General features: G+C 36.7%; 1 protein-coding gene across 6 annotated transcripts in view; it reads left to right on the forward strand.

Moving 5' to 3' along the window:
• ZNF280C (zinc finger protein 280C) overlaps positions 1-12,151 on the forward strand; it is a 66,040-nt gene extending 53,889 nt beyond the window's left edge. For all 6 annotated transcript variants that reach the window (XM_070365932.1, XM_070365937.1, XM_070365935.1 and 3 more), the window contains 4 exons: positions 6,245-6,307; positions 9,785-9,903; positions 10,349-10,384; positions 10,509-12,151. In XM_070365932.1, the coding sequence (XP_070222033.1) occupies positions 6,245-6,307; positions 9,785-9,903; positions 10,349-10,384; positions 10,509-10,519 (229 nt within the window). In that variant the 3' untranslated portion in view covers positions 10,520-12,151. The remainder of the gene's footprint in view (positions 1-6,244; positions 6,308-9,784; positions 9,904-10,348; positions 10,385-10,508) is intronic.
• Positions 12,152-13,837: the final 1,686 nt, after the last annotated feature.

Consider the following 13,837-nt stretch of genomic DNA (forward strand, 5'->3'; position numbering starts at 1 on the left):
TAGGAACATCATCAGTGCTCACATGCTCACTCTCTCGTGTTCTTTATCTCTCATTCTCCCTCTAACCCTCTGTCCATTTGTTTTTCAAGGCCTCCATCTTTTCATTCATTTGATGAAATGTGAAATGAGACTGTAGGAATAGTCCAGTCATGACATTACTGTTGGAATTCTTTTTCATATGTCAATTATTTTACATTATTTGAGCACCTACCATGTACTCTATGCTAGAGAAAGACTTCAAAGCTCACATTACTTTCGTTTGAATCTTATTGGTACTCTATTCCTTCAGTACGGATTTTTCTAAATAAAAATTGTTCAGATACAAATATGCTAATTTGATTATTCAAATGGAGGTAGGTCCATTTATTTTCAGTCAGAAATAAGATAAAACCAATAAAAGAGGTTTCTTGGAGCTTATAATAAAGGGTCAAGTACCTTTACTCTGCCTGTCTTACTTTATGGTCATAGTTAGCTACCACTTTCAAGAATTTGCCCACATTTTTTAATGCCTTCAGCACTTAACTCTCAGTGTTTTTTTCCCCTTGATGATTCCCCAGCCCGACTTTATTGTACCTTGACTTTAATGCCAGCACTTCACATCCACCTGTAAGGCATTAAAAAATGCCACCATCCAATGTTACCTTGTCATATAAAATATTCATTCATTTTGAAATCTCATTACTTCTAGACTTTTAGTCTTGGCTCCACTTTTCAGTCCAGTATCACCAAATCTAATCTTATAGTTAACTTCAGCCTCAAAGTCGTCTGTTGTGAATCTTGCTTTGTTTTTTCTTCTAGAATCCTTCATATATACAGCCATGCTTACCTTGCTATCCTTGACTCTCTTACCCTCTTTGATCTTTGCTCAGTTCTAGACTGTGCTTGATTTAGTCAGCTTTGAATTTATGACCTTTAATTTTAATGTGGTCGTCTCTTTTAAGAATACTTACTTGGTTTTGTCTACAACATCTGTGTAGATGCTTTTCAGTACCTTCAGGATTTTATTCTAGTCTCTCAGTTGTTAACCTTCAGTTCAGTGCAGTTCAGTTAAGTCGCTCAGTCGTGTCCAGCTCTTTGCAACTCCATGAATTGAAGCACGCCAGGCCTCCCTGTCCATCACCAACTCCCAGAGTTCACTCAGACTCATGTCCATCGAGTCAGTGATGCCATCCAGCCATCTCATCCTCTGTCGTCCCCTTCTCCTCCTGCCCCCAATCCCTCCCAGCATCAGAGTCTTTTCCAATGAGTCAACTCTTGGCATGAGGTGGCCAAAGTACTGGAGTGTCACCTTTAGCATCATTGCCTCCAAAGAAATCCCAGGGCTGATCTCCTTCAGAATGGACTGATTGGATCTCCTTGGAGTCTTCAAGGGACTCTCTGAAGAGTCTTCTCCAACACCACAGTTCAAAAGCATCAATTCTTCAACACTCAGCCGCCTTCACAGTCCCAACTCTCACATCCATACATGACCACAGGAAAAACTATAGCCTTGACTAGACGGACCTTTGTTGGCAAAGTAATGTCTCTGCTTTTGAATATGCTGTCTAGGTTGGTCATACCTTTTCTTCCAAGGAGTAAGAGTCTTTTAATTTCCTGGCTGCAATCACCATCTGCAGTGATTTTGGAGCCCAAAAAATAAAGTCTGACACTGTTTCCACTGTTTCCCCATCTATTTCCCAGGAAGTGATGGGACCAGATGCCATGACCTTCGTTTTCTGAATGTTGAGCTTTAAGCCAACTTTTTCACTCTCCTCTTTCACTTTCATCAAGAGGCTTTTTAGTTCCTTTTCACTTTCTGCCATAAGGGTGGTGTCATCTGCATATCTGAGGTTATTGATATTTCTCCCAGCAATCTTGATTCCAGCTTGTGCTGCTTCCAGTCCAGCGTTTCTCATGATGTACTCTGCATATAAGTTAAATAAACAGGGTGACAATATACAGCCTTAAGTACTCCTTTTCCTATTTGGAACCAGTCTGTTGTTCCATGTCCAGTTCTAACTGTTGCTTCCTGACCTACATATAGGTTTCTCAAGAGGCAGGTCAGGTGGTCTGGTATACCCATCTCTTGAAGAATTGTCCACAGTTTATTGTGATCCACACAGTCAAAGGCTTTGGCATAGTCAATAAAGCAGAAATAAATGTTTTTTGGGAACTCTCTTACTTTTTCCATGATCCAACAGATGTTGGCAATTTGATCTCTGGTTCCTCTGCCTTTTCTAAAACCAGCTTGAACATCTGGAAGTTCACGGTTCACTATTGCTGAAGCCTGGCTTGGAGAATTTTGAGCATTACTTTACTAGCATGTGAGATGAGTGCAATTGTGCAGTACTTTGAACATTCTTTGGCATTGCCTTTCTTTGGGATTGGAATGAAAACTGACCTTTTCCAGTCCTATGGCCACTGCTGAGTTTTCCAAATTTGCTGGCATATTGAGTGCAGCACTTTCACAGCATCATCTTTCAGGATTTGAAATAGCTCAACTGGAATTCCATCACCTCCACTAGCTTTGTTAGTAGTGATGTTTTCTAAGGCCCACTTGACTTCACATTCCAGAATGTCTGGCTCTAGGTCAGTGATCACACCATCATGATTATCTGGGTTGTGAAGATCTTTTTTGTACAGTTCTTCTGTATATTCTTGCCACCTCTTCTTAATATCTTCTGCTTCTGTTAGGTCCATACCATTTCTGTCCTTTATCAAGCCCATCTTTGCATGAAATGTTCCCTTGGTATCTCTAGTTTTCTTGAAGAGATCTCTAGTCTTCCCCATTCTGTTTTTCTCTATTTGTTTGCATTGATCGCTGAGGAAGGCTTTCTTATCTCTCCTTGCTATTCTTTGGAACTCTGCATTCAGATGCTTATATTTTCCTTTTCTCCTTTGGTTTTTGCTTCTCTTTTTTTCACAGCTATTTGTAAAGCCTCCCCAGACAGCCATTTTGCTTTTTTGCATCTCTTTTCCATGGGAATGGTCTTGATCCCTGTCTCCTGTACAATGTCACGAACCTCATTCCATAGTTCATCAGGCACTCTTATCTATCAGATCTAGACCCTTAAATCTATTTCTCACTTCCACTGTATAATCATAAAGGATTTGATTTAGGTCATATCTGAATGGTCTAGTGGTTTAATTACTAATTACTCAGAGGTCATCTTTTTCATTTTTCCCAAGGTTAACCTTTTTCTACTTCAAATCTTCTCTCTTTCATCCAGACATTAATCTCAGAAAAAGACATGTCCATTTTTTCAAAGTTAGTTTTGCCCCTCATCTCCTCCATTTTCTCCATAATCTTATGCACCCTCATTTAATCTTTTTCTCTGTACCACATTCCTTCTGCCTACAAATATTTTCAGGGTTTTTGTTTTTGTTTTTTTTTAGTATGAGGGAGAGTTGCCTTTATTTTGCATATTTTCTTGTCTTCCTTTCACTGTCAACATTTGTAAAACGTACTCTTTTATATCTTATGTTGTCATTTCTTTACCCTTTGTAATTTGCATATCACCCCCATCTTAATCAGTTCAAGCTGCCCCTTTCAAGATTATCAATCATGTCCTAATCACTAAATGTATTCACTGCTTTTCATTCTTACTCTTCTATGACTTCATTGAGTATTTAATACTTCTCATCAGTCACTTTTGAAACTCTTCTCAAGTTCTCCTAAACGATTACCACAATTTTTTTCTTTTTTGCTGCTCCTCTATTTCATTACCTTTTCTTTCTTCAGCTCTTCTTGCCTCTTTGCATTTCTTTTCTTGGTACCTTAACCACTCTGAGAGTTTCATATTTTACCTTTCAACTGTGAATCCTCCAATTTCAATGCTGAGTTTTCCTGAGATCCAACTCTTCATCTCAAACTATTGGATAGATCATGGGACACAAATGGTCAAACATTTTTGTCTGTCTAGGATCCAAGCTATTATTACCTCCTCCCCTTTAAGCTCAGTCTGTCTCAGTGCATCATTTGCATAAATGTGGAGCATCACCTGGAAATAATACACTTTTAAGTTTCTGAAGCCTATGGTCTCCTGATCTGGCACCATTCATCATGGCTTCCTGAAAATCTGTCTTTCCGTAATTTACCACTCTGCCTCACAACTACTGCAGTGGTTCTGCACCTATGCCTCAGTTGTTCCAAACCAGACTCCAGCCACCCTTTCTCTGAGTATACTGCTGGGGGGAATGCTGGTCTCACTCTGTGCCAAACACATGGCTGCTCCAACAGGGCTTTAATTCTGCCCTGAATTTATAGGAGATTAAATTGAAAATTATCTTTGGTGTTCCTTAAGTTCATGGATCATTCTGTCCTCTCCCATTTGCCATAGGGTCCTCAACTGTGTTGTGGGACCTCTGGCCCCATTCTACCCCAAAAATATCCCCAACTGGCCCTAGGCTTCCTTCATAAACTTTCTAATTTCCAGTGAGCCCCAAGCCTGTACTGCATTATCATCAGGGACACTTACTCATCGTTTGGCTCATATAGAACTGAAATTGTCCACTTCTACTCTTCTAAGGGCTTTGTAAGTCTCTCTGTGTTTCCCCTACTTCATTCATGCCTTGCTTCCTTGGTTGTCTCAAGTACCTCCCCTTAATTGGATACCCTCACTCTGACTCAGTGTGGACTTTTGTCATAAGATTGAGCCCTGTACATACAGAAGCTTCGTTTTCTCAGAGGTCAAGTACCTTTATTCTCAGCCCATACCAACTCTGTATGGGCCCCTCATACAGGGCCCCCTCAGAAGTCAAGCCCCTCAAAATAATTGATCTTCCCCAGTGTATAGTTTGTCCCATATTCCATAGAGTGACTTTTTCTTATTCTTCGTTGTTTGGCATGCTTCTCTCCTTCCCTCTCATTTTACTTTCTATGAAGTATCTGATCACTGTGGTCCCTCATAGGAATCAGTTGTTATTTTTTAAGTTCTGTACTATTCAGCTATTCTGCCTCATATTAAATATGTGTCTGTCTTACCTACCTGAGAGAGTGGTTCTTTGTATTCACCATGGCATCTATTCTGAGGACTTTTTCTTGGGGGGGATAGGTAGTCATTCTTTTCCCATGTATACATGGTATGTTGATGGATAGTTAACATGTGTTTAAGGATATCCATTGAATTGATGTGTTGCCTAGTTTGGGTCTGTCGGTGCAAACTAGGGTTAGTACAGTTTCAGTAAGTTTTTCAGATGATTAGTTTGTGTAAGAATCATCTGAAAATCTTATTGAAACTGATTTCTGGGCACCAGCACCAGAGATTAATTCAGTAGGTCTGGAGTGGGAGCTGAGACTTTGTATTCAGTATTTCTAATAAGCTCCCAGGTGATGCAGATGCTGCTGGTCCTATGGACCACACTTTGAGTAATACTGTGCTGTGCCAAAAGAAAATGAAAGTGTTAGTCGCTTAGGCATGTGCAACTCTTAACAACCCCATGGATTGTAGCCCACCAGGCTCTGTCTATGGACTTCTCCAGGCAAAAATACTAGGGTGGGGAGCCACTCCCTTCTCCAGGGGATCTTTCCGACCCAGGGATCGAACCCAGATCTGCATTTGCAGGCAGATTCTTTGCCTTCTGAGCCACCAAGGATCCTGGCTAATTCTGCCTGACTTTCTAATACAGGAAAGCTTTCCTTATCAACTTAAAAGGCAATATAGAAGCTGTTAACATTGACTGCAAAATTTTGTTAGTGGTTTTCTGTTCTGTGCGTAGAGGAAGTATTGTTTTAACTCGAGTTCTGCTTCCTTTAATTGATGTTCTTTAAAAGCTCTTCCAGTAATTGCAGAAGATTCTTTAAGTGTTTAATTTTACTGATGGTAGTGTCACTTGGCCTAAGAAACAGTTTCTTCCAGGGTCCCCAGGCTAAGTATATTGATTAGAAAGTAATAAATAATAATTATTCCTAACAGTTTATATATATATATATCATTAGCAAGTAACTTTTAAATTGTTCTCAACTCTTATTAAGTGAAAAAATTAATTTGATGCTCTTTGCATGTTTAACTCAAGTTATTTTTTATAGTAGGGAAGTATAATTTAAGATTATTCTCAGGAAATATGTTAAAAATATTTAAATACAATGATAACATGAAATGTAAGATAAAAATCTTGAATTAAACAAATGCTAATAGAATTTTATAATTTAAATTGTGGTCTTTTATTCAAAACTAGGAAACTAAGCATAGGCTTGAAAAATTGTCATAAAATTAATTAATGACTTACTGTATAATAAAATTTCATTTGTTTCTTGTCTTTCTAGCTCTCATACCAGCCAGCCAGCTAAACGAGTCTCTATTTTTAAGAAGCGTTGTAGAACTCTCAGGTAAGTAATTTTTTTTTTAATTCTCTCTATAGTAACTTTTTAACCTGATGCTGGAGTGCCTAGTTTGGAAAATGATTGCTACTGGACATAATAGAGTTCTATTCATTATATCCTTAGATCAAAGAGGGGATTACCTAATATTCTCCAGCTAAACTTTGTTTCAGTGATATTAGGCATTAAGATGAAACTTTCATGAATTTGCATTATAAGATTTAAAAATAAGGCTCTCCAGCAATATTTGAATATTTAAAAGACTTTTAAGATAGTTGACAAAGTGACTAACACACTTTTATTTTTGAAATAAAAATACACAACTTGTTTACTATTCCGAGGAATTGTGAACATTTCTGAAAGGATTGATCATTAATGTTGGTGCTACTACACACAATTAGCTCAGAATTCACTAGGGACCATTTTTTCACATTCTTCTAATTCCTTTTCACTCCATTTTCCTTTGGTTAATTATTTTGTTATTGCTATCATTGCTATTTGAGATACCAGTGTCAAGGTCTTTATATTGATAGCATCAGGCTAAGACATAGACTTAAGTTTAGCCAACACTTGTTTTAATGCTTTGGGTTAGTGGAAAAGGAGAAGAGGGGATGCTGTGACTCAGGATCTTGTATTTTGATCTCTTCTGCCTCATTTGCTCTTCCCCAGATACCTGCATGGGTAGCTAGCTCTGTCGCCTCCTTTAGATCTCTCCTTGACCACCCCATTTAAAATACCATCCTTTCCCCAGGCCCACTCCTGACACTCCCTATCTCCCTTTCTTGCTTTGTTTTTACTTCATGGCAACTTTTTACTGTTCAATAGATTGTATATTTCATCCACTTGTTTACTGTCTGTATCTTCTCACTAGAATGTGTATGAGTTGGATATTTGGCTATGCCAGACATTTGCTGGGCATTCAGTAGTGGCCTGGCATATGGTAGGCTTCTGTGAATATTTACTGAGTAAATTAATATTGAAAGTGACATATGTGGAGTGTGTAGATGATAGACCAATAATAGCTCATAGGAAGAGGAAAGTTTTATTCCATTTTTTAAAAATATATCAGTGAAATTTTAAAACTATTGCTAAATTCAAGGAATTAGGAAATACCAATTAACTTTATCTAGATGTTAACATTTAGTAAAAAATTTTTATAATAATGAAAAGGATTTATTAATTCTAAAGATGAGAATTTAATTTGATTTTTATCTCACTATTGTCAAACTGAGTTGTGTGCTTGGTTCTCAGATTTAATTGTACGACTTTTTTTCTCACATAGGGTGGGTCTCAAATTTAAACAGAAAATTGGTGATTTTCTGTGTGTATGGAAATTTTCATACTTAAAATTTTAAGAATAGTAAATTTATAATTGTTATTTTATTAAAATTCAGTGTGTGTTTTTAAATTCATTGTACATCTATCATGTATAACACAAGGTAGCAAATTCTGTGAAGATGACAGTGATGAAGTAGGCTTGGTACCAACCTTCAAGGAATGTACAATTTATAAGATGTGAACATAAGTAACTACAAAAATTAATACAGGGAGGTTTGTAATAAGTGTAATGAGAGTTACTGATTTGAAGAGAAAGAGACGTTTCTACTTTTAAGAACAGGCACAGGGGCATTTTGGTTGGAAAAACAGCATGAATGAAATTTAAGAAAGGAAAAAAGCAAATGATAAGCACAGTGAATGACAAGTAGTGCAGTTGGGATGAAGCATGAAGTTCATATAACATAGTACTAAGTTCAGAGTCTGGGAATAGTTTAGAGCTTAGATCCAGACTGTGGAATCCTTGAAAAAGCCTAGGGAATTTGGACTTAATTTGAAGATGTTGGGAAAGCCATTGGTGCTTCGTGTGGAATCAAGGATACGAAAGGAAGATCAATTTGGAGGGGTATACAAGGTGAGTTGTAGCTACATGAGGCATGTGCATTCTTAGTCGCTCAGTCATGTCCAACTCTTTACAACCCCATTGGCCTGCCAGGCTCCTCTGTCCACGGAATTTTCCAGGCAGGAGTACTGGAGTGGGTTGCCATTCCCTTCTCCATGGATCTTCCCCACCCAGGGATCAAACCCAAGTCTCCTGTGTCTCCTGCCTTGCCAGGCAGATTCTTTACCACTAAGCCACCTGGGAAGCCCACATGAGGCACATAGACTGATTAAGACTGATTTAATAAGATAATCTGGGTTGAAGTGGTATCACACCACATTTAAGAATATGGGCTCTAGAATCAAAAGGTTCAGTTTCAGACCTGGTCCTGACCTTGGTAAGTTATTAAACCTGAACCTGTCCTCTCTAAAAAAAAGTTAAAATTATAGCACCTACCTCTTTGGGTTGTTACACAGTATAGGTGAGATGATATATCTAAAACTTCAGCCTACACAGAGTAAGTGCTCAATAAATTGCTAATATTGAATATTATAAAATTTTTCAAATAGTGACTGTCTTAAGGGAAAAAGAGTCAGAAATAGCTACAGTTCTGAGCATTTATGTCAGGGGCATGGCATCGTTAAGGAGACCAGTCAGGAGGAATGACTTTTCCCAGGTAAGGAGGAAAGTACACGACTTGAGTTTCATGAAGATCATTTCTAATGTGACAACTCAGTGTAAATATCCAATAGGCTGTTAAGAGTAAAGCTGCAAGGGAGAAGTTAGTCTAAACTATGCTATGAATTTATTCCTATACAGGTAAAGTACTTAATTTTAAAGTATTTAAAATTTAAAGTATTTAATTTTAAAATGAACTGCAAAAGTATATTTATGCTTTGTTAATAAGCTGATAATTGCATGATTTATGTTTACATAATTTATTTTTAAGACCTCATTTCTTCTCTGATTTTATCATCATTTAAATAGGACATTAGATTGTAGGCTTCACAGAGTATCCTTTTTTGTTCACTCTTATACTTGTAACACAAATACATTCTAGTAGTACAGAGTATGTAAAGAAGGTTCTCAGTGAATGTATAGTGAATGGATGAATCTTGCTTTGCTGATGGGCAAAGGCAGAGAAAGATTGTGCCTTGCACAAGTTATACAAGTTGTTAGTGGAGTCCTGACTGGGTTTTAGTTCTCTCTTCACTCATAGCTTTTAGAAACCACATGAGAGGGAACTAGAGAAGGAAATGGCAACCCACTCCAGTACTCTTGGCTGGGAGATCCCATGGACAGAGGAGCCTGGCGGGCTACAGTCCATAGGGTTGCAAAGAGTTGGACACAACAGAGCGACTAAACAACAGCGAGGAGAGGGAACAGCATATACAGCATTAAATGTTCACATAATATAGACATGACTATGCCATTTTCTAGAGACATATTTATACCCTTTCATATATATTGGGCTTATATAACAAAATTTGGAAATGGTGGTCACAACACACACACAAAAAAGTTATTATGTGGAAAAATAATAATTGAATTTGTGTATGGATTTTTTTTTAAAACAAAAACCTTTTCTGTCTTATTTTTTTTTTTAATAGGGGCATTACTCTAGTGTGCCTTAAATGTGATTTCCTGGCTGATTCTTCTACTCTGGATCGTATGGCTAAACACTTAAGTCAACGTAAAACTCACACTTGCCAAGTTATTATAGAGACTCGTAAGTATATATAATTGTGTTAACTTTAGATTTCTGATACTTATTCCAGTGGTTTTGATCAACCACAGAACAGGCTCTTAGATATTAATAGTTTCATTCCTCATACATTCTTTAAAAACATTTTATTTTATATTGAAGTATAGTTAATTTACAATGTTATATTAGTCTGGTGATTTAATTATACGTATATATACACATATATTATACATACACATATATAATTGACTGATTTAATTATACATAAATAGATTCTTTTCATTACAGTTTATTGCAAGATATAAATATAGTTCCCAGTGCTATACAGTTGGAACCTTCTTCTTTATCTATTTTGTATATGGTAGTTTATATTTGCTAATCCCGAACTCCTAATTTATCCTTTCCCTCCCTTTCCCCTTCTCATTCCTCATATATTGTATTTTAAATGTAAAACTTTTTCTAATTTCAGTTCCTGAAGGTACCTCAGCTGTGAACCCATTTCTGCGTAAGTTTAATATTCATTCAGTGCATTTTTCTTTGATGGATTTTAGCAGTATTGCATTTATTGAATGTATCACTAATAGAAATGAAAAATATTAAATATTTTGTTTTTGTTTTTGTTTTTAAAGCCTCTTGTTGAAATAGATTCCTGCTCTATGGAGCTCGTGCAACCTGGTGCAAGAAAAGTTGGAATTTCCTAAGTTCAAAGTTCTGATGTGTTTTCTCATAAAAAAGCAATTAAACAGCCAAGTTCATGACACTAGTTCTCGTTATTCAGCTCTTTTCAGCTGTCGGATGGCACTAGAATCTTATTCCACCTTATCTTTGTGTCAGGTTAACATACCTTAACATAAACTTTTTTCCTGTTGGCTCTCTTCAGAAATAACTTTTGTTGCTATGGTCTTTTCTTGCTTTGCTTAAAATAATTCATGTTTTTCTCCGCTATACTTGCTTTCAGACTACTGCGTTCCAAATGATGTGACTGTTCATCTTTTTTGTCTGTTTTGTCTGGTTTCTTAGTTAGTTTCTTAGGAGATTACATTACATTTTTAGGTCAGATAGTTATCTTTTTCTTCATTCCTTGTCTGTCATTGTTCTATTTTTCATATCTTTCAGATGCAGAAGCAACACAGAAATTTCAAATAAAGTCCAGGGTATTCCTGGTCCGTGTCCCCCTTCGATGGACACGTCTGATGCCTGTCCTCTCTTTCCAAGGAATGTGAATTATTTGACTGTGAGACCTCCTCTAGATTTTGGCCTTAAGAAATCAAATCTTAGGGAGAGTCCCTTCCTTCATGACTGGCCTCCTATAAGACTGATGCTAATTTGGCCAGAGATGACCTCAAGGCCCACCATAGAGCACAACTTTCTGCTGGGGGCTTTGGTTCTTGATCTTAAGCTCATGGGTTGATTCTGACCAAGAAAAGCCCATCAGATCAATGCTTCAACATCCAAGTTGAAGTTGGATCATTCTGGCTGCTGCTCTTTTATCTTCCTCTAGTGTGCATGCAGTCCAGGGAATATAAAAACTGGTTATATAGGGAACCAAGGTAACTTTTACTTTCATGTTCTTGAAGTTTCTGAAGTTACAGTTCCAAAATCAGTTAGTTTTACTGTTGTTGTTTAAAGTTTTTTCCAGTATTAGACTTATTCAGCAATACTACTATTCAATTTTTTTTATTTTTTTAGTCTAATTTAATTTTGTTATCTTTGTTTTATGTTGTCTTTGCCAAATTTATTAATGTCTGTTTTGTTATATCCTCTTTTCTTTCTTCTCTTTAAAACTTGTTTTGTGTTCATTTTCTTTCGTTAATAACTCAAAAAAATCCTTTGAATTCCCTACAGATTTTATGTAGCTACCTATTGGCAGCTTCTTAATTTGGTAATTATTCAGACCACTAGACGTTATTACATCCACTGTCTATCTTGGAACTATTGTTATCTTAGTGATTGTGGGTTCAAAGGCATGAAGAATTGGCAAAGAACACTTCCTACAGACCTTAAAAGGAGTTTTAACGTTGCATTTCTGTACATCTAATGCATACTATCTTCTTAGCCATTAGTGTAATTCCTTTGATAAAGATAATATATTCAGAAAGTATTGGGACCAAAAAATGCACTTGTTTCTTGCCCATATATATATATAGATGTATATTTTTTTTAATTTGGTGTTTGTTTATTTTGGTTACATTGAATATAGATTTGCTGAACAGTTTTGATGTTATTACTTATTTTTTTAATAAAATTTGTATTGTTAAAGTGCCTCTGGAATTATTTTCTAATAAAGAACTTCGAATAAAAGCTGTAGATTTCCATACATCTAGGAGCATTTCTTTGCTTCTTACATGGAAGCCTGATTACTTGGCCTACAGACTGAGTGCTTTATTCAATCTATCTTGTAGTTTTTCCTTCAGCACAGTTAAAAGCTCACTATGTATACTTTAGGGATTCCCAGATAGCTCAGTGGTGAAGAAGCCACCTGCCAATGCAGGATGTGCAGTTTCGATTCCTGGGTCAGGAAGACCCCCTGGAAAAGGAAATGGCAACCCACTCCAGTATTCTTGCCTGGAGAATCCCATGGACAGAGGAGCCTGGTGGGGTGTGAGCAACAGTCCATGGGATTGTAAAGAGCCACACACAAGCACCCACATGCATCCATCATCCATCCATGTATACTTCCGTAATTTTGAGAACTTTGAAGACTGGCAGGAGTCCCTTTATAATTTTAATAACCATGAAGCCACGTGGACAGGCTGAGAAGTTGTTTGACTCAATCATGAGTGAGTTTTATTTTTCCCTCTAAGCATTGGAACTTCTTGAACTGTACTTTGAAACTTTGTTTGAGCTGCTATACTACTAACCTGTTATAAGAATACCATAGACTGGGTGTCTTGTAAACAATAGAAATTTATTTATTTCTCACTATACTGGAGGTTGGAAGTCAGTGAACAAGGTGCTGGCAGATTCAGTCTGTTGAGGACCCCTTCCTGGTTCATAGACAATTGTCTTCTTGCTGTGTCCTCACGTGGTGGAAAGGACAAGAGTTCTCTAGGGCCTCAGTTAACAAGGGCATTAATCTGATTGACTTGGGCTCTACCCTCTAGACCTAATTACCTAATGAGGCCCCACCTCCAGTACCATCACAACTGGGGATTAGGTTTCAACATATGAATTTGGCTGGGAAAAGGGACACAAATACTCAACCTACAGCAGAAACATTTTGAAAGCCAATTTTAATTATCACTTTTTATGTAGTCTACTCCTTGTAACTCATAGTCAAAAGACTTTTTAATTTTCCAGACTGATTTCCGCTGTAAATAACTTTCCAAAATTTCCAAAAGTTGCTTGTTTATGAGTGGACTTGGTGATATTCTAGTCTTTAGTTCCATATCTGTATCTTAGGATACGTTTTCACTTACCATCTTAATACCTACTTTTTTTTACTTTTCAAAAATCATGTTAAAATTATATAACAAAATTTACCATTTATTTTCAAGTGCATAATATATGTGTTAATTACACCAAGTTTTAAACTTTGGCCCAGGAATAACATGGTTTTAGTGTAGGTTCTCTATAAATTTTCTCTGCCTCTATCATAGTTTACAAATATGAAAACCACATTCTTGCTATAGCAATTATTTTATTCAGGGTTGCATCTTTGTGTTCTTCCATAGGATTCTATTTCCACAACATATGTTCATTTTCTTAAAAGTATAATGCTCTTAAAATTCTGTGTCCTATAGCTTTTTTTTACTTCATTTAAATATCTCAGTACTAAGCTTGCTTATTATAGTCAGATGGGTTTTAATTGATGCTAATGAGTTTTAGCTTGACAGTCTGATCCCTTTATTTTCAGGCTATTAATAATTCTTTAACCTTATTCAGAAATAGCCATCTCACACATGAATGTGTCTTGGTTACAGCTGAATAAAAGGTGTAATTGACTTAGTTTCTATTT

Source organism: Bos mutus, chromosome X, assembly GCF_027580195.1.
Source record: "Bos mutus isolate GX-2022 chromosome X, NWIPB_WYAK_1.1, whole genome shotgun sequence".
Classification (NCBI taxonomy): Eukaryota; Metazoa; Chordata; class Mammalia; order Artiodactyla; family Bovidae; genus Bos; species Bos mutus.